This window comes from Rhipicephalus microplus, chromosome 7, assembly GCF_043290135.1.
Source record: "Rhipicephalus microplus isolate Deutch F79 chromosome 7, USDA_Rmic, whole genome shotgun sequence".
Lineage (NCBI taxonomy): Eukaryota > Metazoa > Arthropoda > Arachnida > Ixodida > Ixodidae > Rhipicephalus > Rhipicephalus microplus.
The window spans coordinates 117,752,547-117,774,250 of NC_134706.1; the positions used below are offsets into that span (position 1 = coordinate 117,752,547).

General features: G+C 42.8%; 1 protein-coding gene across 2 annotated transcripts in view; it reads right to left on the bottom strand.

Moving 5' to 3' along the window:
- Positions 1-10,733: 10,733 nt before the first annotated feature.
- The window catches only part of LOC119180338 (fatty acid synthase-like), a 112,590-nt gene continuing 101,619 nt past the window's right edge, over positions 10,734-21,704 (bottom strand). For both annotated transcript variants that reach the window (XM_075869600.1, XM_075869599.1), the window contains exons 23-26: positions 16,753-16,996; positions 15,368-15,604; positions 13,449-13,676; positions 10,734-10,971 (exon numbers count right to left, since the gene is read on the bottom strand). In XM_075869600.1, the coding sequence (XP_075725715.1) occupies positions 10,925-10,971; positions 13,449-13,676; positions 15,368-15,604; positions 16,753-16,996 (756 nt within the window). In that variant the 3' untranslated portion in view covers positions 10,734-10,924. The remainder of the gene's footprint in view (positions 10,972-13,448; positions 13,677-15,367; positions 15,605-16,752; positions 16,997-21,704) is intronic.

Here is a 21,704-nt window from a genome sequence, read left to right on the forward strand (position 1 = left end):
GTAATCTAATAATATGTTGTTTAAAATTTTGAGAGATTGTAACTACCGTTTTGGGGGAATATATCATCATACTCAATTATTACATGACAGTTTGAGTCATTATACTCAATAGAATTTCTAATGTTCACATTAATACTTTGTAGACTCTTTTGCACAAACATTATCTGAGGTGTGTGAAACCGTGGCCAATGAGCAAGAAAGAAGGCGTCGCGGTTTGCGATAAAAGCATATTGAGATCTTCTTGCCGGTAATCCATAAAATTTTAAAAATGCTTGTATGGTCGGAATGCGAAATCGACAAAGCAGTGTAGGCAGGCGCGCTTCCTCGTACAGTACGTTGATAGCCACAAACCTAAGGAGTCCCGGACACATTCGCAGTGCTTCTCGCTCCAAGACAACTAGACGTTTTGCTTTATAAGCAGGGCCACCCGAGAATAGTATGCATCCGAATTCTATGATGGGGCGCATATAAATCTTGTACAACGTTATCAAGGTGTGCCTCCGTAACCCATATTTCCGGTTACTTAGCTTGTGCAGTAAGCCTGAAGGCCGCTGTGCCTTGGAAGATATAAACTCTATGCTTTGACCCCAGTTCAGTTTGTCATTATAAATGAGAGAGAGATAGACTTTGTTAATTTCCGGCAGATTGCTAGAATGGGCTCCCACCTAGGGGCCAACGGAGAGACCGTGTCTCCCGGCAGCTTCCTTGGCCTGCTGGATCGCCCAAAGTTGTTTGTCCAGGCCCGAACTGAGCAGCGCAGTCCGCCAACGCGCCCGAAGGTCTTCATTGGAGGCCGCAACCCCAGAATTTCTGACTAATGCTGGACATTCCCATAGGACATGGTCGAGAGTGGCTCTGGTGGTAGAGTACTGGCATAGGTTAGAACTATAGACGTCAGGATATATGTGGTGCATGATGACAGGGTTCGTGTATGTGCGTGTTTGTAGCTGTCGCCGCTGAACGGACTGAGCCCGATTTAGCTTGGAGTAAGGCGGAGGGTACTCCCGCCTTTGCAGTCGATAGTGTTGAATTATGTCATTAAATTTAGTGAGCCGATTGTCCCATTCCCACACCGGCGCGGAAAGGTCCGTTTGGGTGGCCGCTTCGTCTGACGTGACTCGGAACGTAAGACCTCGAGCCACGTTGTGCGCCACTTCATTCGGATTGGCCTCCGTGTTACCTAGTGGTGTGTGGGCAGGGAACCACAAGATGTATACGTATTTGTCCGCCTCGTGAATTTCGCCTGTATTAAGAATCCGCAATGCCTCGGGGGAGATTCTGCCGCTGGCGTAGTTTCGAACGGCTGTCTGCGAGTCGCTGATTACGCATGAGGCGTTAGTGTAGGCTATGGCCATCGCGATAGCCACTTCCTCTGCCATTTCTACGTTCCGTGTGATGATTGACGCTCTGCTTTTGCATTGTTGTGTGTGGTCTACGACAGCAGCCACGAAGTGGTGACGTTCCTGGTAGCGTGCTGCGTCGACAAAGACTGCCTCATGGTTGCGCCTAAACATCTTTGACATGGTCCTGGCTCTACTGACACGTCTGCCCTTGTTGTGTTCGGGGTGCATGTTTCTTGGTATGGGTGGTACTGTTAGCTTAGCACGGATATTGCGGGGTATGTCGTGTTTGTCTCCGTGTTGAGATTGGTAAGTAATACCGAGATTACATAGAATCTGGCGGCCTGGCTTATTCTTGGCTAAACGCTCGAATTAGGAGATTTGTTGCGCCTCAATAAGTTCCTCAAGGGTATTGTGTAAACCAAGTTGAAAGAGTAGTTCGGTGCTGGTGTTTTGAGGCAAACCTAGCGCTTGTTTTTAAATTTTCCTAATTAGGCTGTTGAGTTTTGACTTTTCCACGGTGAACCATCGGTGGTACGCCGCCGTAACGGTGATGTGAGTTAGAACAAACGCGTGGATCAAACGGATGATGCTGGCCTCTTTCATGCCTTTGTGTTTATTGGTATTGCGCCTAATGAGGCGCATTGTGTTAGACACTCTGGCTTCAATGTTGCGAACTGTCTCTCCGTTGGTACCCTTACTTTCTATGATCAAACATAGCAATCTGATTTTGTCCACGGTTGGTAAGGCGTGACCATCACTTGTAGTGAGTTTTATATCAGCGCGTGCCTGCGCTTGGGAATGTTGTTTGTGTGGCCGACCTCTAAGTGTAGGGTGATATAGCAGTAGCTCAAATTTCTCCGCCGAGCAGGATAGTCCAGTTCCTTGTGAATACCGTTCGACTGTGCCAATCCCCTCGTGTAATCTCTGTTCAATGGAATCGTCACTGCCGTCGCACACCCAGAGGGTGATGTCGTCGGCGTAAATGGTGTGATGAAGCCCTTGGATGGTTTGAAGATTTGAAGGATGACCAATGAAGGTGAGGTTAAACAACATGGAAGATATCACGGAACCCTGCGGGGTGCCCGCACTTCCTATGGTTATTTCGGACGACCTGAATGCTCCCACAGTGATCGTGGCCGTTCTGCCTGTAAGAAATGCCCTAATATAGTTGTACGTGCGAAGCCCCAAGTTTAGGGTATTGACCTGATTTAGAATGGTGCTATGCGTGACAGAGTCAAAAGCCTTCTTCAGATCAAGACCAAGTATGCCCTTAGTGGAGCGTCCCGTACTGTCTATGATGTGATGCTTAAGCTGCAACATGGCATCCTGCGTTGAAAGATGCCTGCGGAAGCCAATCATGGTGTGTGGGAAAAAATCATTGTCTTCGAGGTAATTTGTCAGTCTAGCCAGGAAAGCGTGTTCCATCAATTTGTTTATGCAAGATGTTAAGGAGATGGGCCTAATATTGTCAGTATTCAGTGGTTTGCCTGGTTTCGGAATCAGAATCACCTTGGCCGTTTTCCAATGCAGGGGCAAGATTCCGGTGTTCCAGCAGTTATTAATATAGTCCGTGATATGCGTGATCGACTCAATGTCCGAATCGCGTATCATCTTATTCGTTATGCTATCCGGACCTGGTGCAGATTTGGTGTTAAGTTTTTGTAGGGCGACACGGATATCCGCTTTGGTGAATTCTTCGTCTAGAGTAGTGTTTATCTGGCCCGTATTATCTGGATGCTGCTGAGTAGGAGCCTGAAGGATGTATTTGATCTCTACTTCCCTAAGAAACTCCTCGTCGGTGCCCTTGTGAGCATGTATTAGTTTGTTGATGGTTTGTCGTTGGGCAGTTTTGCTGTCTCCTGGATCGAGCAGGAACCGTAGAAAATGCCATGTTTTACTAAAACTTAGCTGCCTTTCCATCGCATCGCAGGTTTCATCCCAGTGTTGCAGGCTTAGCTGTGTTGCATATATCTATACCCTTGTGTTCAGCAGTGCTATGCGTTTCCTGAGACTTTCGTTGTGTTTCTGTGTCTTCTACATCTTTTGCAGTGATTGATTTGCCTCCCATATGTGGAAGAGCCGGCTATCGATCTCTTCGAGGTGTGCCTCGGGAGGTAACATTCGGGTGGCATTATTAATATCCTCTTTAAGCGTGTGTATCCAGTCCTCTATGTCGCTGATGGGTTGGACCTGGTTCTCACGTGGTTTGCGGAACTGGGCCTAGTGTACCAACTTTAGCTGTTTTCCCATAGGTTTACGTGGGCCACCTTGAACATGTACTCCGATGATGTAGTTGATTAATATGTGGGGTTTAACGTCCCAAAGCCACCATATGAATATGAGAGACGCCGTAGATGAGGGCTCCGGAAATTTCGACCACCTGGGGTTCTTTAACGTGCACCCAAATCTGAGCACACGGGCCTACGACATTTCCGCCTCCATCGGAAATGCAGCCGCTGCAGCCGGGATTTGAACCCGCAACCTGCGGGTCAGCAGCCGAGTACCTTAGCCACTAGACAACCGCAGCGGGGCCATTCGGCCTTCAGTTCCAGTTGCTGCGAAGCAACTTACCACGGTGGTGGTCAGATCTGTGACGCAACAGAGAGTGCTAGGAATCTGTGGGTGATCCACACAGGCCGCCATTTATGGCGACGTTAACGCTACAACTTTCTCTAGTGAGGCAAATCCTTCTGCGCTATTGGAGGAGCTAGAGAGTTTTCATTGGCATGTAGTAGGGTCCAGTGAAGTTGGGAGGATAGATGAGGCCTATGAAGTGCTACAGAGTGGAAAAGTTCTTCGATATTGTGGCTTGGCTGACAGTAGAGAACCGGGAATGTGATTTCTCATCCACAGTACTATAGCGGGTAAAAAAGGGAATAATATAGCATTAAAAATAAGGGTTGCACGCATTTTAATTAAACTCGTTAAGAGGTACAAAACGAAGATGGTACCGGTCTGCGCGCCTACATCCAGCTATGATGCCGTATTAGTTGAAACTTTCTATGAAGATGTGAAATCGGTAATGAGTAAGGTAAAAACTCAGTGTGCCATACTGATGGGCGACTTCAATGCCAAGGTAGGGAAGAAGCAGGCTGGAGACCAGGCAGAAAGGGGTCATTGCATCGGTACTAGAAATAAATCGGATAACTACAGAAACTTCAAGTACTGCATCATGGGCATCGCTTCACAACGCTAATGAATAGCTCGTGGCTTGGATTGCAAGTAGGGTATGTACAATTTTGAACAAGCAAGACCTTTTAACGGCCGGAGATGTGTTTTATTCCAAAGTTCACCAAGACTATAATGGCGTATTTCTGTCCAAGAGCACATAAGTAAGAATTCTCCTGACGAAGAAAACCACAAGAATAATTCATTTGAATGACCTGGGAGCCAAACTTATGACCCCTTGGTCCGCGTCACTTGGTGCATGAAGCTCCATTGCGCGACCGATGCTGCTGATTGTGCTTTCAAAAACGAGCCTTATATCTCTAACATCTCCTCCCTTTCAGACTCTTATTTTGTTGTAGGTGGATTGGGTTGTGAAAAAGAGCGCTCCGCTACTTTCACCTTTTTGTCAACAAGTTTAGGCACAGTGGAAGCGGCGGAAGCGAGCTGAACACCTTGGTAGTCTTAGCCATCGTACTGGCAGGAGTACTTAGGACTGTGGCGGATGTTTGAAAACATGTGACTTATTGGCAGGAGAACACTGAATAGCTTATCCTCGCATACAGACTCACGTAATAGTGCTTATACATGGCACTTTTCACTGATACTTTATCACCTCTTTTCTCTCGAGAACATAAATTTTTCTGAGACCACTGCATCGTTATTGTGCTGATTGATAATAGGAATAAATCCATGAATTTACACAAAGTGGTTGTCAGTTATTGGGCGAAGCGAATGATAATGTATAATTCTAAGGTGAATAATGTGTCTGTTTAAGTCGCCGACATGTATAAATGATTTGTCCTTGTATTTATTTATATTGTTCTGCCAGAAGTATGATTGGTATTAGTGTAATATAAACGTTTTTGATGTGTCTCACATATGCCACATGAGCGTGCCCCCATGTACTCTATATTGAAGGACATCAAGTCAAATATTCAACGACAAAGCCCGGATCTGGAGTCCTCATCTCTACGTTAAGGTCACCGACTAATGTAAATAGTTTTTGCTTGTAGGTGTACTGTATCGTTTCTTCACAGTTACGGTACACGCATATTTTGGCTATGAAAATGGTTTTTTTAACAACCATGAGAGCAGAGGGTGAGCTTCAACACCGAAGCTCGGTCCAAAGGTCCATAATATGTACGTTGAAGTCAACCACTAATATAGATGCCTTGTGATACTATGTGTTTAATATTGTTCTGTCCTGATTATGGTTGATATTAGTTCATTTAAAGCCATTTATTGCACGTCACATCCATGAATTTCCCTGTAGCGGGTGAGAAGCAGAAAGGCTAGGCCCTCAGAAGCTGCACACCTGAAAATCTAAATTAAAGCTGGCTTAGTAGAGCTCACTTTATTTTGTAGTTTTTTTGACGTCGACTCTCAGTTTCCTCCACACGCGCGCCTCTAAATGAGGAGCTCCCTGTCTCATTATATGCCTCTGTTTTCATCTCGGGAACTTTTCTGCTAAGGTAATAACACGATACCTGTTCAAATTAGTTGTCAGAAGTGGTTTTGCATTAAATAACATCGATAGACTTACTAAAGGCTTCACAGCCAATGGCGATAGGAATGAAAGGCGCCTGCTTCCAAAACATGGAATTTCTGTGGCCGAACATTTACTCCAGAGCTGAGATAATATAAGATTGAGAGGTAGAACGCAACAAAAATACATGCATTTTTAAGCAGCCAAGAAGTCATGTTTTAGTCAGTGACTACCGCATTAAACAGAGCGAAAAGCAAGGGTTCAGGAAGTCGAGAGCAATGTGAAGATGTGGCAATAGATTTTCTATACCTTCCTAGCCACCTAGTTCGTACAGGTTCTTGTGCAATATTGGTTGAAAGAAATCATGGAATGCGGCATTTACCAATTGCCCACATCACAAACGACACAGATTGGCAAAAATGAGAACTCTCACAAAGCCCTTTTAGTGAGCTTTGTGGTAATAGCTAAAAACTAAGAAAAATTCTGAAGTTGATGTGATCAGAGTCATTGGACCACGTAGCCTAAAATACAATATTTTAATCGAAACTCAACTATCAGATAGGCAATAATGTCCAATGTCTATTTCCTACGGGGACATACCAGGCGTCCAGTCTCAATGCTTGCTCAATACAAACAAAATATGCATTGCCCATACATGATACAGCTTCCGTTCAATATAGTGTGGTACGACGTGTATCGTCAGGTTGCATAGATGGTCACTGTTGTGAAAATCAGTGTTGCGTTCTTCGAGTAAGATGGTTTCATGTTCGTTGTGCACGCAGTTTAACTGCCTGTTTTTACCGTGGCAGCTACAAGTGGCTCATTCATGGATAAGGTGTGATTTTATCCACCCCTTCCCCAAAGAAACGAAATAGCACACTACAGTTGTGTGCACGTTAAAGGACCCCAAGTGGTCGAAATTTCCGGAGCCCTCCACTACGGCGTCTCTCATAATCTTATGGTAGTTTTGAGACGTTAAACCCAACATATCTATCATTCACGCCAGAGTTTTTGAACACAAAAATAGAATCAGTCATAGGCTGGCTACTTTACGTCACACTCGCTTTAGATTAATAAAAGCTTGTGTGGGGGCTCGTTGGAACATACTGCTGGAACATACTGCACTCGCTCTAGATTGCCCGACCCCGCATGCTTCTTCATTGCAATCTAATCTTCACTTTGTCTATTTCGAAAATTTTCTGCTTGGTGCATTCATTTTGTTACACCAATTGCAAGTTCATGATGACTGTCTCAGACTACCTGACATTTTTGTGATTCCTGCGAAAATGTGTATGTCATGAATTTCCCAGTTAAACTGTCCTAAAATAAAGAGGTAACAAAAACTTCGTGAAGGGATCACTTCAATGTCAGGCTATATGCCTTTAGCCCCAACGTCCTTCTGTTCCTTTTGTTTCTTGGACAAAAAGCCAATAAAAAAATTGAAATTAATTTACTTACAGTGAATTTTCTCTATCTGCAGCGACGTATTTCCGCCAGGACGTAAAGTGCAAGTGCGTAAACGATATAATCCTGACAGTCATTGGGTTTCCACTGAAGTGTGCAATTTTTTAATTAACAGCCAATTTAATCTTCGTCTGACATCATGGGCTCCTGTCCTTCACAGCTTACTTAAATTTAACTAATCCATCATTTTTTCTCAGACACAGCTGCTCTAAATTAGTTGTCTGATTATTTGACTGGTATTCGAAGAGTCTGAGCCTTTTGGTTAAGTCTAGGATGTGTCCGTCACTTTCATGTGTCTACTCTATGGAATCGATCTCAAAAAATAGAGAAAATGTTTTCTGCTGCGCATCTTCAAAAACTAGTGATTTCTACACCATGAGTCTATACCTATTTCAGGCTTTCATGCAAAGTCGTGCGACGGGGCTGCCAACAGGAGCGGGAAATGAGTGAATGATGTCATCATCTATAATATAGAAGACAAATAGGTGTTCTTGCAGCAAGGTTTATAAAAAAAGTGTCGTCAACTAGAGTTATTTAAAAACACTCATCCAAAAGTTTTTGTTATGACAAAATCTCACTTTATATGCCGACTCTGACAATCAACCTTTCTTGTACGAAATTATTTGGGAAGCACTAGATGAGCAGTTTAAATTGTCTAACGTCGGGAACATCTTCCCAATTTATAGATGTTTGAAGTTTGCTGAACCGAACGCTAAAGCTGTCGCATGAGGTGGTAAATCTCTCCTGTTCAGGTGGTCGACGTCCTGACAAATCACTAAAGTTCCTAGCACATGGGACAGCACTTTACACCGTGAGTAGCGTACAGCACCCAGCATACACTGAAAATTGTTGTGGTAAGAGACATATCAACTATGTGTGAACACCTTACACTGTTTACTTTATTCCGACGCGTTTGAACATGCGGTTATATTTCATTTTGGCATCAAAGCTTGGACGTGTTGGTTGAAGATTGCGTTTGTTTGAAGTCTTTTTAGCTAAGTCTGTCGAAAAGTCAACTAAGCTTGGCTTAGGTTTTCTTTTTACAGCTGAAAACAAAATCCAGCGAAAATCTGGCACCACACTTTTGCCAAGTAAGCTTGATTTGTTATTTGCTGACGACCCCTATCTGGTAAACGACTCGAACGCTCTAATAGGATTTTTAAAAGAAAGCTAAAAGAGCCAAGCATGCATTTCAGTCGATGTTAAACAGCAACAGAGAAAGAGGTATAGGAAAGGCAGAGATGTTAACTAGTGTAGAGTGACTGGTATGCTCTAGACTGGTTTCCTCACTGCCACGTGAGCATATGTTAAAATCTGTTGACGATTGGATTGATCACTGCAGGTCAACTTTATTTCAAAATGCCGCTTACATCACAGCTTATCGTTGGATAAATTAGTTGGCATTGTGAGAGAATTACACGGTTCATTGATTGATGATTGATTTAAATGTGGGGATTAATGGCCCAAAACCGCCATATGATTATGAGATAAGCCGTAGCCATGGGCACCAAAAATTTCGATTACTTGTAGTTCTCTAACGTGCACCCAAATCTGAGCACACGGGCCTCCAGCATTTTTGCCTCCATCGGAAATGCAGCCGTCCCATTCAGGTTAGCAGCCGAGTGCCTTAGCTACTAGATCACCATGGCGGGGTGTGGGGGAGAATATACGGTTGTGTGGAGGAAAAATTGGCCGTACAGCAAAAAAAAGTGATATTTACATAGGGTCATGCTAGATGCCTATCCTAAGTGATGTCTACCTCATCCATAAAGACCCCTAAATTCTACCTAAAGACAATGTGTCCGTAGCAGAAAATATGTGCAGATATGCAAATGATTTCTTAATTTTCATTTTATGTCCGAAAAGTCGTTTGAGCAAGCTACAAAAAAAGTAATAAATATACAGATGCAAAACGTCTATTCGTGGAGATGAAACATGAATATCCCAGAATATATTAAGGCTTTTCAACATGAAGCTATGCCACTCTGGCAATCATTGGTTCTTTGAACCAAGCAGGGCAAAATCGATTCTTTCTTTCTATTCTGCACAGTCGAAATTGGCGAATAAAAGCTAATGTGTGCCTCATAGAATCACACAAAAAATTAAGTACAAAAGAAGAAAATTAATGCCCTTAGAAGGTTATGTAAATTGTATAAAAAAACTCTTTCTACACCTTGGTTGGCGCTTGTTTATTTCTGGGTACTCGAAGGCTCGAGTTCCGGTGGTTGCAGAAAACTTTTTAAAGCAAATGAAGCATATGCATGGTAAAACTTACCGTGTGCCGCATGCACCTTTTCTCAAAGGAAAAAGCTTGCAGTAGTTCCACACATGCATGACCTGTTGCACAAACTCAACAGGTTTATATGCTAATATATGCTAATATAACCGTGTGTTTTCCACGGCTTTGCAAATTTGCTTCGAGTGACAGTCGGAATAGTTGTTCTGTGAGATACACAACGCAGTGCGTCCTCTGATGCACTGGCATGGTGTACTCTATGCAGCTGCCACGTGGGACAAAATATAAGACAGAGTGGTAGGTACTTTAAATACCGTCTAAGAGTGCATCAATACAATGTGTATAACATGGTTTTGGGCCACTTGTGCCTTCAATTTGATGACTGCGAAAGCGTGCCCCTCTCCGAAAATTGCGATTTACCGGCTAAGCTAACCCTCGGTTGACGCGTGACATTGCTGAAGCATATATCATCACAAAGCTTGATTGCACATGCGCCAGTACTCCACCAATGAAACTTTAATCTCAGGAAATTTTGTCGATTGACACGCCATTGTGGGCTGTGACGTTTGCACTATGCATAAAGTTCTGTAAGACGTTTTGCCATTTTACCTTGTTGCTGCCTATATGAATTGAGTATAATATAGCTTATCTTTACCTACTAGGTAATATACTGTTGTATGTCAGGGCTCTTTGTGGGTCACCCTTTCTTTACTCTGTCTTCTATTGCACTTTGTTGCGGGCTAAGTTACAGTAATGTGCTTACAAGTGAGCACGAGATGATAACAAGCAGTGCACCGCCGATGTATTCACCGTTCTAGCATCTCAGTATTTGGTAGTTCAACAGAACACTTCTGAGAGATGCTCGTTTGATTCAATACACTGAGACAAAGTGATATCACGAACTTTACCACACGCACATCGCGCGAACGGCCATTTCGTGGCAGAACAATTGAGCTCTGAGGTGACAATGCCATTACAACCTGTAGTTTATTCAACAGAGAGCTTTTGTTTCTAAATAGTGATGAGGCACACAAAGTAGGTTAGAAATTGGCTCCATGACGAACATCTTTTATTCAATTCATGGTTGTCTTGAAAGTTGATGGATTAAATCACACCATACGGCGTCAGGTAACAATTATCCCTCTTCGTAGGTACTCCTCCGTGGTTTCTTTCCATACATGCACTGTACCCAACTTCTGATGGCTTCACTGTGATGCTCACATCTTCTTAGGAAGAGGTTTCCTGAATGCCATCTGCTGCCTTCACTTCTGGAGCTTTTTTTGAATGAAGCAACGCAAAAAGATAAAAAAGAATCACCGAGGCATTGGTTCTTGACTTTGAACCATCATTAAATCACTTGTGAACTCACTGAGATAGCGGCTACATAACGTTATAGAAATAGTGCTCAAATACTGCGAATCGAGCGGAGCTCCATAAACCCGACAGTTAGCACAACACTCTTCAGAAAACATCTGATCGCTACATACATAAGTTGCGAATAAAATGCGTTATGGATATTGAAATCATTCGACACGCAAGAAAGGACCACATCTAATGAAACTGTGTTACTGATTCGTGCAACTAAGGAGAACACATTATGCGTCGGCCAAATGTACACCACGTTTGCAATGGAGGGTGTTCAACATAATATTAAGAAAGCAGAGATTAGCTGGGACAATCAACAAAACATTCTTGGGTTTAAGGCATGTTCAAGATTGTCTCAGTCGCACTGTACTTTCCTATTGCTATGAACCTACTGACCTAAAATATTGTCTTACTGCAACGCATTTCAGAACGATGTCGCACACAGCACAATAAAATTTCTGCAGCTCGGTGTTACAAAATTGAAGCTAATATAAACTAGCTGAAAATCACAAACGTTCTTTTATGCATCATCATCCTATAATCATTGGCCTGACTACGCCCATCGCCGGATCAAAGCCTCTCCCATGTTCCGCCAATCAACCCTGTCTTGTGCTTTCTACTGCCACGTTATACCTCCAAACCTCTTAATCATATCTGCGCACCTAACTTTTTGTGTCTCCTTCCCACCGTTACTTCTCTGTAAATGCAGTCAGTTACTCTTAATGACCATCAACTGTCTAGCTAGCCTTAATGACTAGCAATTGTTTTTATTCAATAGGTGTCAACCAGCAATTGGATAAAAAGAGTTTTGTGTTAGGTAGATGACGTTCTAGTCATGGTTAAGACTTGTGACTTACAAAGAAGAGTAAGTGATGTTCTAAAAGTGTTTAGGAATTGTGGTAAGAGGCTCAGTTTCACATTTGAATTGCCAGCTGAAAATGAATTACAATTCTCAGATTTAGGATTATTTTTGCGGTGAACATCGCCTTTGTTTGGTGTATTCATCTAGAGCTGATAAGCCATTGCTGGCACTTTCATCTGATCACTCGAAAATTGTAAAAAGTGGCATAAGTGTTGGATGCATTCAGTGTTCCTTGTTGAAAGCCTGTTACCACAAAATCCATCAAAGCGTCACAAAGCAGGCTTCAAGAGCTATAGAATCAGGATACGCTTAACGTGTTATCACGAGGACCTGTGAAAAAGTGGAAAAGAAAGCAGAGGTTGGGCAGAAATAAACACAAAATAACCACACCTCAACTTGACAGCACTTAGCTTTGATTCCATAAGTGCATAGGTTGTCGCACGGGATTCAAAATGTGGCTGATAGATACCAACCTGATGCTGTGTTCAGCGTTGGCCAAAGGTTGGGCAAGTATGTTCAGTGTGCAAAGGAAGGTTGAATGGCCAAATTGTGACAAACGGCAAAAATGCGCGACAAAATACAGGAATAATTTTATAGATTGTAGAAATATTGTATAGTATACAATATTCTGTCTTCTTGAAGCAAGGTTTACAATACAAAACTAGTCTCAGCGTAAACATAAAAATAGAGGGGCATGCGCATAATGTAAAAATAGCACATGTTCTCATTTGACCATGCATCCATTGTCAAAGAATCGTTCGAATCTTCCTTTTCAAAAAAGAAAAAGAATGAAAATACTGCATTTCCACAGAGAACAGCGCCAACGGGAATTCCCGTAGGCGTTTTATAAGTCACTTGGAAGTGATCAGCCAGCCTTTACAGCACTATAAGATGCAGAAGTTTCATAGCTCACAGATAGCTTGCAAGTATCATCATCCACTTCGTTTTTTGTTCTCTTGGTCACTTTCAACTTGCGCGATGGGTATTTTTGTTCTTTTTTTGGCTTTTCCAGATATTTATTCCGCGTATTTTAGTTGTGAGTCACCGCCTTGGTTTGTCATTTCTTTCCCATCCCCGCTTTGGTCGCGCTAATATTTGTTCAAGATGTAGTAGTGTTTGTTGATTGTCCCCTGTGCCTTTCAGCTGCTGCTGCATGAACATACCGGCGACTAACTATCGCCGCTACAAAGATTGTTTTTTTAGAACTATGCTCTTGAGGGTACGTATTCTTGAGGTAGGATCTTGAGGGTAGGTATTGAGCGCAGATATTGCGCTGTCGGCCACGGCACCGTTTTTTTTTTGTGTCTCTTGTCGTGTTTTTGAGTCTTGGCATGCATAATATTTTTTGTTTATTACCTTAGTGAAACTTTGTTTGCCCAACTGAGGAACTGTTTACGGACAAGTTAATCATCCACCAGTAAGGGAACCTCACGGGAAGCACGTTTGAAGTTTCAGAACTGATGGTGAAACATGAGCTCAGCTGATGGCAAGTGACGCACAGATATACGTCCTGTATCCGCATACCTGGTGTGGTGTCAGCAGCACCTGGCGCTTCAGACGCCGGAGCACTGCCGCTGCCGCCTTCGCCGATCTCCTTTAACTGGCCCACGGTGAGCTGCCGGATATCTTGGAAAGGCACGGTCATGTCGTAGTCACGCTCTAGTATCTGGCTGAGCTCGACACTCATCAGCGAATCAATTCCCAATTCACCGAGGGTGATGGTTGGGCTCAGCTTCGACTTATCTCGGATGCCTGCACGAGAGGTAGCAGGAGTAGTGCTCGTTATTCGCGTCAATTGTTTAGATGACGCATCAGGATTGGGAGTATGCATGTTACTTTTTACCTCGCAAACATTCACACGAAGAAGGTACCAATGTGTATTTCACGTAAACTCTATTATTATACTAATATTGCTTAGCCGCACTATTTTTAGCGATCAAAATCACTCTCGATCTATGTACACTGTTCAATTTGCAAGCTTAAAACTCAGCTAACTGATATATAGGAAATCATGGTGGCGTTGTAGCTTTTGCGAGGAACAGTACTTGACACCGAGTGGTTCATAATCTCGATGATTAAGTTATTCCTAACATCACACGAGGACGTTCTTACGTGACCATATCCACTCATGGCCAGGAACAAGTGCTTATACAAGTGTCCAGAAAAAAATCTCTCGTTTTTTAGTGCAGTTATCCATAATCAAGTGATCATTTATTGTGATAGATGTTCGCACACTAGACAACGCATTTTCGCGATAATAGAAGTTAATCATACGTCAATTTAAATAGACTGGAAAGTGCGTTTCTGCACTAAGATACATTACAAAAGCAAACTAGAGGTAAACAACGTTTGGACTGATAGACCTTTATCCCAAATTTCTATGTGAGACACTATCCAAAAGTGGCAAAAAGCGGACGATTGATGCTTGCGAGAAAAAAATCTGTAAACAAAAATATTGTCGTAGAGCCTGTGTTTTTCAAAGTTCATCTGTCTTCTTTAAGACTAGTTCTAGACCTAAAGAAGACAAGTCTACTTGTGGAATTGTCTGCTCAACCACACGACCCCTTATTACGGTTTCTTTTTTATATGAATGACGTGAATGTCATGGCAAAATTATGTGGAGCAACAAAACTTCTGTAAGCCTTCAGAAAACAAAATTACGCGGTAAAGATATCGTGTGAGTGTAAGAAATATTTCGCAAGGCTTTCTGTTATAAACAAAAATAAAAATAAATAAAGATAAATAAAAGAAAGGGCGTGAAACGATTACACTTGACCCCTTGCAGCTTATATATATATATATATATATATATATATATATATATATATATATATATATATATATATATATGTATATATATTTGTACAAATATATAATTGTACATCTATAATTTGCATCAATTACAACCACGGCAATAAACCAATTGATGTCTACAGTGGTGCATACAAGAAAATACTGCTTACAGTAGTGATTTCACAAAAGTTTTTTGAGTAGGTGTTAAAATTTTGTTTACAAAAAAGTAAGGCTTCAGTTCCTTAGCAACACAGCTCAAGCCCAGAGTAGCGTAAAATATTGAAGAGATAATACATATCATATTTTGTTCTAATGGCAAGTCACTTGAGCAGCTGCCTGCACAGGAGACAATTTTACGTAGCTTCTTGTGCTAGAGAACAGTCAAGCATGTTCTGTCGTTATAAATAATAGTTCACAATTGTAGACTTGTTTCTGTTTTATATATAGTGTAAGAGATAGAAAAATGTATATCTAAAGCACCTAACAATTCTTTCGTAAATATTCCAAACAACACAGCATTGCTATATTCATTTTAGTACTATTGCAGCATTGTTTAGGTTAAATAGATTGGGCGGACAGGATGAATAGGCCCCCTAAATTATGCGGTCTACAGGGAGCACTTTTTCAAGGCAAAAGCCAGCAGTACTCACCAAGTATGTGAACGACACTCTGAACAAGATCTCGTCTATCCTTGCTGTTTTGTATTGATGATGGGCTGCTCTTGACAAAGCAGGATACGACGGGCTGCTTTTGGCTCAGAAAGTAGTCCATCACCTCTATACAGGAAGATATTGGCTGTGGAAGCAGTCCAAAATATTCCCAGTCCACGCCCACGTTTTCGTGGACTACGCCAACGTCTCCGATGGGGCCCCACTGGATAGCCAAACCTGAATGTGTACCAGTGAACAAATAATTAAAATGCCAGGTTAATCTAGGACACTAATGTGTCCTGTTGGTCAATAATAAAGTTCTTTATTCCACCAGTCCACGTATGAACATCGAAACTCTCATACCAGTAATTTCTTAGCTGTAATGGCTTGACTGCCTCGTGAAATTGTCTTTCCTGCAATGATAAGTCATTCTAGCCTATATATATATATATATATATATATATATATATATATATATATATATATATATATATATATATATATATATATATATATATATATATATATATATATATATATATATATATATATATATATATATATATATATATGAAAGAGCCACACAAAGAAAATAGGAGAGGCGGCCGTTGTCATGTTTGGTTGTTCAATGCTCACTTTGATGAAGCGGAGTTTCCTTTTTTGAATTAAATGAGCCATCTTGTTCGGCAAGCCAATTTACTCAGTATTAAGGCACGGTTGGTAGAATGGTGCGTTCTCCAACCTTTCTGCAAAATATTTTTGTGCGAACACTTACTTTTTACCAATGGGCTATTGCTAGTTTCCTCACCAAATTTCCAATACATTTGCGCAAATAAACTACTTATTCTAGGTTGAATATTTATGTGTGTCAAGACTATAGACAATGCACCTGTCCTGGGTTGCCAGGAGGAGGTTCCTGAAACTTTTTGCAATGTGAAATTTAGAATGACGCGAAGAGTGGCAGTAGTTTAGTTGACGTAAGATTTTATTGATGACTGTACTTTTTATTTTATTATTTCCGAGTATCCAATTGCCGACTAAAAATAAAGTCCTAAATTGAAGAAATACGCGCCTATGTGCCGAAAAGGAGCTAATGCTGTTTTGCACGGTATGTCTATTACACCATCGAAAATTCACGAATGGTTTTCATCAATTTTATTGAAGGCTTTCCTAAGTCTTTTGAGCAATTTTACTAAGTACTTGAAGTTTCTTATTTCAATGTAATTTTGTACTTCGCCTAGCTGACCATTGATACAATTCGCATAATTTTGATATAATTTTGACCGATGTTTCCAGAACTGAGGTAACTTTGTCCCTTTTAAAGCCGACAATGTTGTCATCGATCATGTGAGCTCTACATTTGACGGAGGAGCAGCTGAACTCACCGGGAAGCCCGTCGGCGACCCGTCGCTCACACAGACGCTCCATGACGGAGTTTGCGAAACCGTAGTTTGTCTGACCAGTCTGACCACGACCACAAGACATGGATGAGAAGACAACGAAGTGGTCGAGTTCGGGACACTCTTTCCGCGACACGTTGTCCAGACACTCAGTGCCCAGAACTTTCGGCTTACACACGTCCATGTACATCTCGGCAGTCTGGTTCTCAATCAAGGCATCGCGAAGAACCTGCGAGCACGAGGTGACGAATTTGGCCATTTTCCCAGTTTAATGCAAGTTACGGGGGAGTGTCTGTAGTGCTTTTCAAGATTATAATAAGGTCTCCAACAGTGCTTACACCATCGGACCTTCTTCTCTACTAGAACGACTATATTCTGTATTTTTACTTATTAATATTACTGAATTGAATAAAATTTCAAATACCTCTAACCGGGCATCCGCACCAAGACAGCAGTGAATCGGTATATGTGTAGTTTGAATTGAAGATTTGCTGAAGGGGCAGGGCATGTGACTAATATATAGCATAAACTTTCATCATCACGTTTCAGCAAAAGCCTGCACAGTATATAAACCACGTATTTCTCAATAACTCCAAGAGAAAAAAAATTGTAGTTCACAAAATCTTTTCCTCTGTTGTTCTAAAACCTGGGACCAATGCTTTTCTGATGTGCTTCTCAGTAACGTGCTCTAAAGAAGAATTCAGAATATCGCAGCATTGTTAAGGGCATTCAAACGGCAGTTGCAAGAACTCTATCTCTAATTTGTATACTTCGTAATGGATTACTCTGTCTTCACGATACACATTTTTCACCCTCCTGGTCAACTACCATGACAACCATGCCTGAATGATGCTGGTCCCGCCTTATATTTATTGAAGAAGTATTGTTGGTGAAGCAGAAAATTTTTTTTCAGAGAAATCCGTGTGCATGACATGAAATGGAATGGAGCATATAGGAGGTAAAAATGCCGGCTAGTTGAATGTTGTGTGTAATAAAAGACTGTTAGCTTCCTGGCTGAAGAGGTGTACGTATAGTCATATTCACATGAAATATAACAAGCGCACTGTCCAAAAATCTGTCCACGCGTAATGGAAAAAAAGAATTATTTATCCATCAATGCTGCCGACTGAAGCGGAAATAAAATGCAGAGCACCACCAGTATACAAACCTGCAGCGTGAAGAGGAAGAAAAAATTTTGCAGAAGTTGCTAGATATTTTCGAAACTCCGCTGTTTCTCTCAACCTCAATAGCTTATTTTTCTTGTTGGTGCTCGCGGCGTTTCGACAGTTAAAGATAACACGGGATCCTAACAGCCTATTTCACCGACGTTGGGGCCCGCTTCATCACCGCTACCCGTAAGAGATGTTGCGCACAATGAGACAAAAGTTATGGACACTTGGCGGTAGTGCTGTAAGCCCTAAAAAAACCTCCATTGTTTCTTTTCAGTTTCCTCTTTTCTTTTCCCCGCTGCTGGTCTTTATTTTTCTATTTCCTAGTTTTGCCTGTCAGTGTCTCTCTTACTCTTTCTGTTTATATATGTTTTGTTTTTTTTCTTACTTTTTTGTGGTATATACCCGCTTTCACATGCGTTATTGCAAGCGCTGACAGCCGTAAGACCACCCTCGCCTTTAGAGTCTCTGTACTTAATGTCATCACCAAGGTGTGACAAGATCAACATGAAGACTTTCCACGCGTGCGCTCAGTATGTCTAAGCTGTACGTGCTGTTGTCTGCGTTATGCGAAGTCACATGAGACAACGACCGCCTGCGACAGGATGCGATATACATCTGCGTACAATTCTTCCACTTCAAATTTGGCAGATTTTGTGGGTCTCGAGGACAAGCCAACTACGTGTCAGTCCAGTATTCTTACACGCGTCACGGCCTGTTGGGCATAGAATCACGGTAACAGGAGCACTCGCCCGTGAAAGGATTATACGCCTGAACACGGCATGAAAGACTGAAAGTAGATTTGTAATGGCGCAAGGCAAGTTGCTTAAAGGCCAACTCCGGCGATTTTTTTACCATGGCAGGGTAATAGTGAGTCTGTGTTCCTGAGACACTCTTGTCACGCACCCGATAGCTGTAGTGCTCGGCAAGTATGAGAATAATGTTTAATAAGCAAAAAGACGCAATAACAAAAGCGAAACCCAACCGAGCACCCATTCTATGTATGACGTGGCGTTTGGTAGGAACCTAAAACCAGACGTCGTACAAGGCATGCTGCTCCTGCCAGCGCGATGTATGCAAACTATGAACGCGGGCCAAGCAGAGAGAGAGAGACATGTAGACTTTATCAATTTCCGGCAAATCGCTGGGATGGGCTCCCACCTAGGGGCCAAGGGAGAGACCGTGTCTCTCGGCAGTTTCCTTGGCCTGCCGGATTGTCCGAAGTTGCTTGTTCAGGCCCGAACTGAGCAGCCCAGTATGCCAACGCGCCCAAAGGTCTTCACTGGAGGCCACGACCCCAAAATTTCTGACTTATGTTGGACATTTTCATAGGATATGGTCAAGAGTGGCTTTAGTGGTACAATACTGGCAGAGATTAGAACTATAGACGTCTAGATATAAGTGGTGCATGATGACGGGGTTCGTGTATGTGCGTGTTGGTAGCTGCCGCCACTGAACGGACTGGGCCCGATTTAGCTTAGGGTGTGATGGAGGGTACTCCCACCTTAGCGCTCTATAGTGTTGAGTTATGTCAATAAATTTAGTGAGCCGATCGTTCCATTCCCACACCAGCGGAGAAAAGTCCGTTTGAATGATCGCTTTGTCTGACGTGATTCGGAACGTAAGACCTCGAACCACGTTGTGAGCCACTTCATTCGGACTGTCCTCCGGGTTACCTAGTGGTGTGTGGGCAGGGAACCACAGGATGTGCACGTATTTGCCCGCCTCGTGAATTTTGCCTGTGCTAAGAATCCACAATGTCTCGGGAGAGATTCTGCCTCTGGCGTAGTTTCGAACGGCTGTCGGCTAGTCGCTGAATACACATAAGGCGTTAGTGTGGGCTATGGCCATCGCGATAGCCACATCCTCGGCCATTTCTACGTTACCTGTGATGATTGATGCGCTGCTTTTGCATTGTTGTGTGTGGTATACGACAGCAGCCACGAAGCGGTGACATTCCTGGTAGCGTGCTGCGTCGACAAATACTGTCTCATGGTTGCGCCCAAACATCTTTGACATGGCACTGGCTCTGCTGACACGTCTGCCCTTGTTTTGTTCAGGCTGCATGTTTCTTGATATGGGTTATACTGTGAGCTTGGAATGAATAGTGCGTGGTATGTCTTGTTTGTTTCCGTGTTGAATGTGGTAAGAAATACCGAGATTGCATAGAATCTAGCAGCCTGGCTTAGTCTTGGCTAATCGCTCGAATTGGGAGATTTGTTGCACCTCAATAAGTTCCTCAAGGGTAGTGTGTAAACCAAGTTGAAGAAGGAGTTCGGTGCTGGTGTTTCGAGGCAAACCTAGCACTTGTTTGTAAATTCTCCTAATTAGGCTGTTGAATTTTGAATTTTGCAGTGAACCATCGGTGGTACGCCGCCGTAAGGGTGATGTGGCTTAGAATAAATGATTGGATCAAACGGATGATGCTAGCCTCTTTCGTTGCTATGTGTTTATTGGTAATGTGCCTAATGAAGTGCATCGTCTTAGACACTCTGGCTTCAATGTTGTGAACTGTCTTTCTATTGGTACCCTTACTTTCTATGATCAAACCTAGCACTCAGATTTTATCCACGGTTGGTATGGCGTGACCATCGCTTGTAGTGAGTTTTCTATCGGCCTATGCCTGCGCTTGGGGATTTTGTTTGGGTGGCCGACCTTTAAGTGTAGGGCGAAATAGCAGTAGCTCAGATTTCTTCACCGACAAGGAAAGTCCAGTTCCTTGCAGACGCTCTTGGTTTAGCTCGGAGCAGAGGTGAGTGCGCCAAACGTCAACTAACATGTCCGAGACATGCAAATTATCAGAGCCTTCCGACAGTGGCGACTCTGACGCGAATGATGTTGTTATCTCGCCATTTTAGGGGCGATGCTATTTTTGCCGTGGGTCGTGCGTCCGCGTTGTGTGTAGTAGTAGTAGTAGTAGTATTAGTAGCAGTGGTAGTCGCAGTAGTAGGTAGCGACCTCTCATTTAGTCCTTGGATTATCTACTGCATGGCGGTACTTCTACATGATGAATGTATGATTTCAAGATGCGAGGTGGCGGTACTTGAATGTTACAAGATGAACGGACGGACGGATGGATGCACGTACGAACAGACAGACAAGCAAACGATGGATGGGCAGACAGACAGATGGACGGATATACCGACACACGGACGGGTGGACGCATGGACGGACGGATGAATGGACTGACTAGCGGACGCACAGACGGACAAACAGACGCCGGCCAAACGCTGGCAAGACCCTGTTGTGATAAAACTACGGCGAGATATTAGCAGAACACACGTGTGCTGTTTCGCTCGGTAATCAACTGTCCTGCCTGATCGCTCTGATCACTTCTCACTGAGGGGGGGGGGGGGGGGTCACTGTCACGTGGAAAGCTGCTTTAGAAAACATTCTGCGTCTTGTGTGTGTGGTTTGTGCAACCCAGAAAGCAACACCAACTACCACTCACTGCACACTCTTTCACAGGGAACAGAAAATCAAGCGCCAAACCAGCGAAACGCCGGCCTAACGCCACGGAGGAAAGAAGATTACCTTCGAACACCACCGCGGTCGCATTGTGGTCAGCACGGTAAACGCTGCAGTGGTCAAGTTAGCGATGCCACCAGCCGCGTCACTTCCGTTGACATGACAAAGGTGAAGACACACAGTGTTGAAAATAATTTTGGCAAGCCATGTGAGCCATTTTGATGCAATCTTTAAATATAAATTGCAAACAATCAAAATTTCGCAAGCTTGTAATATGGCATAAATGAGGGTAATGTGAAA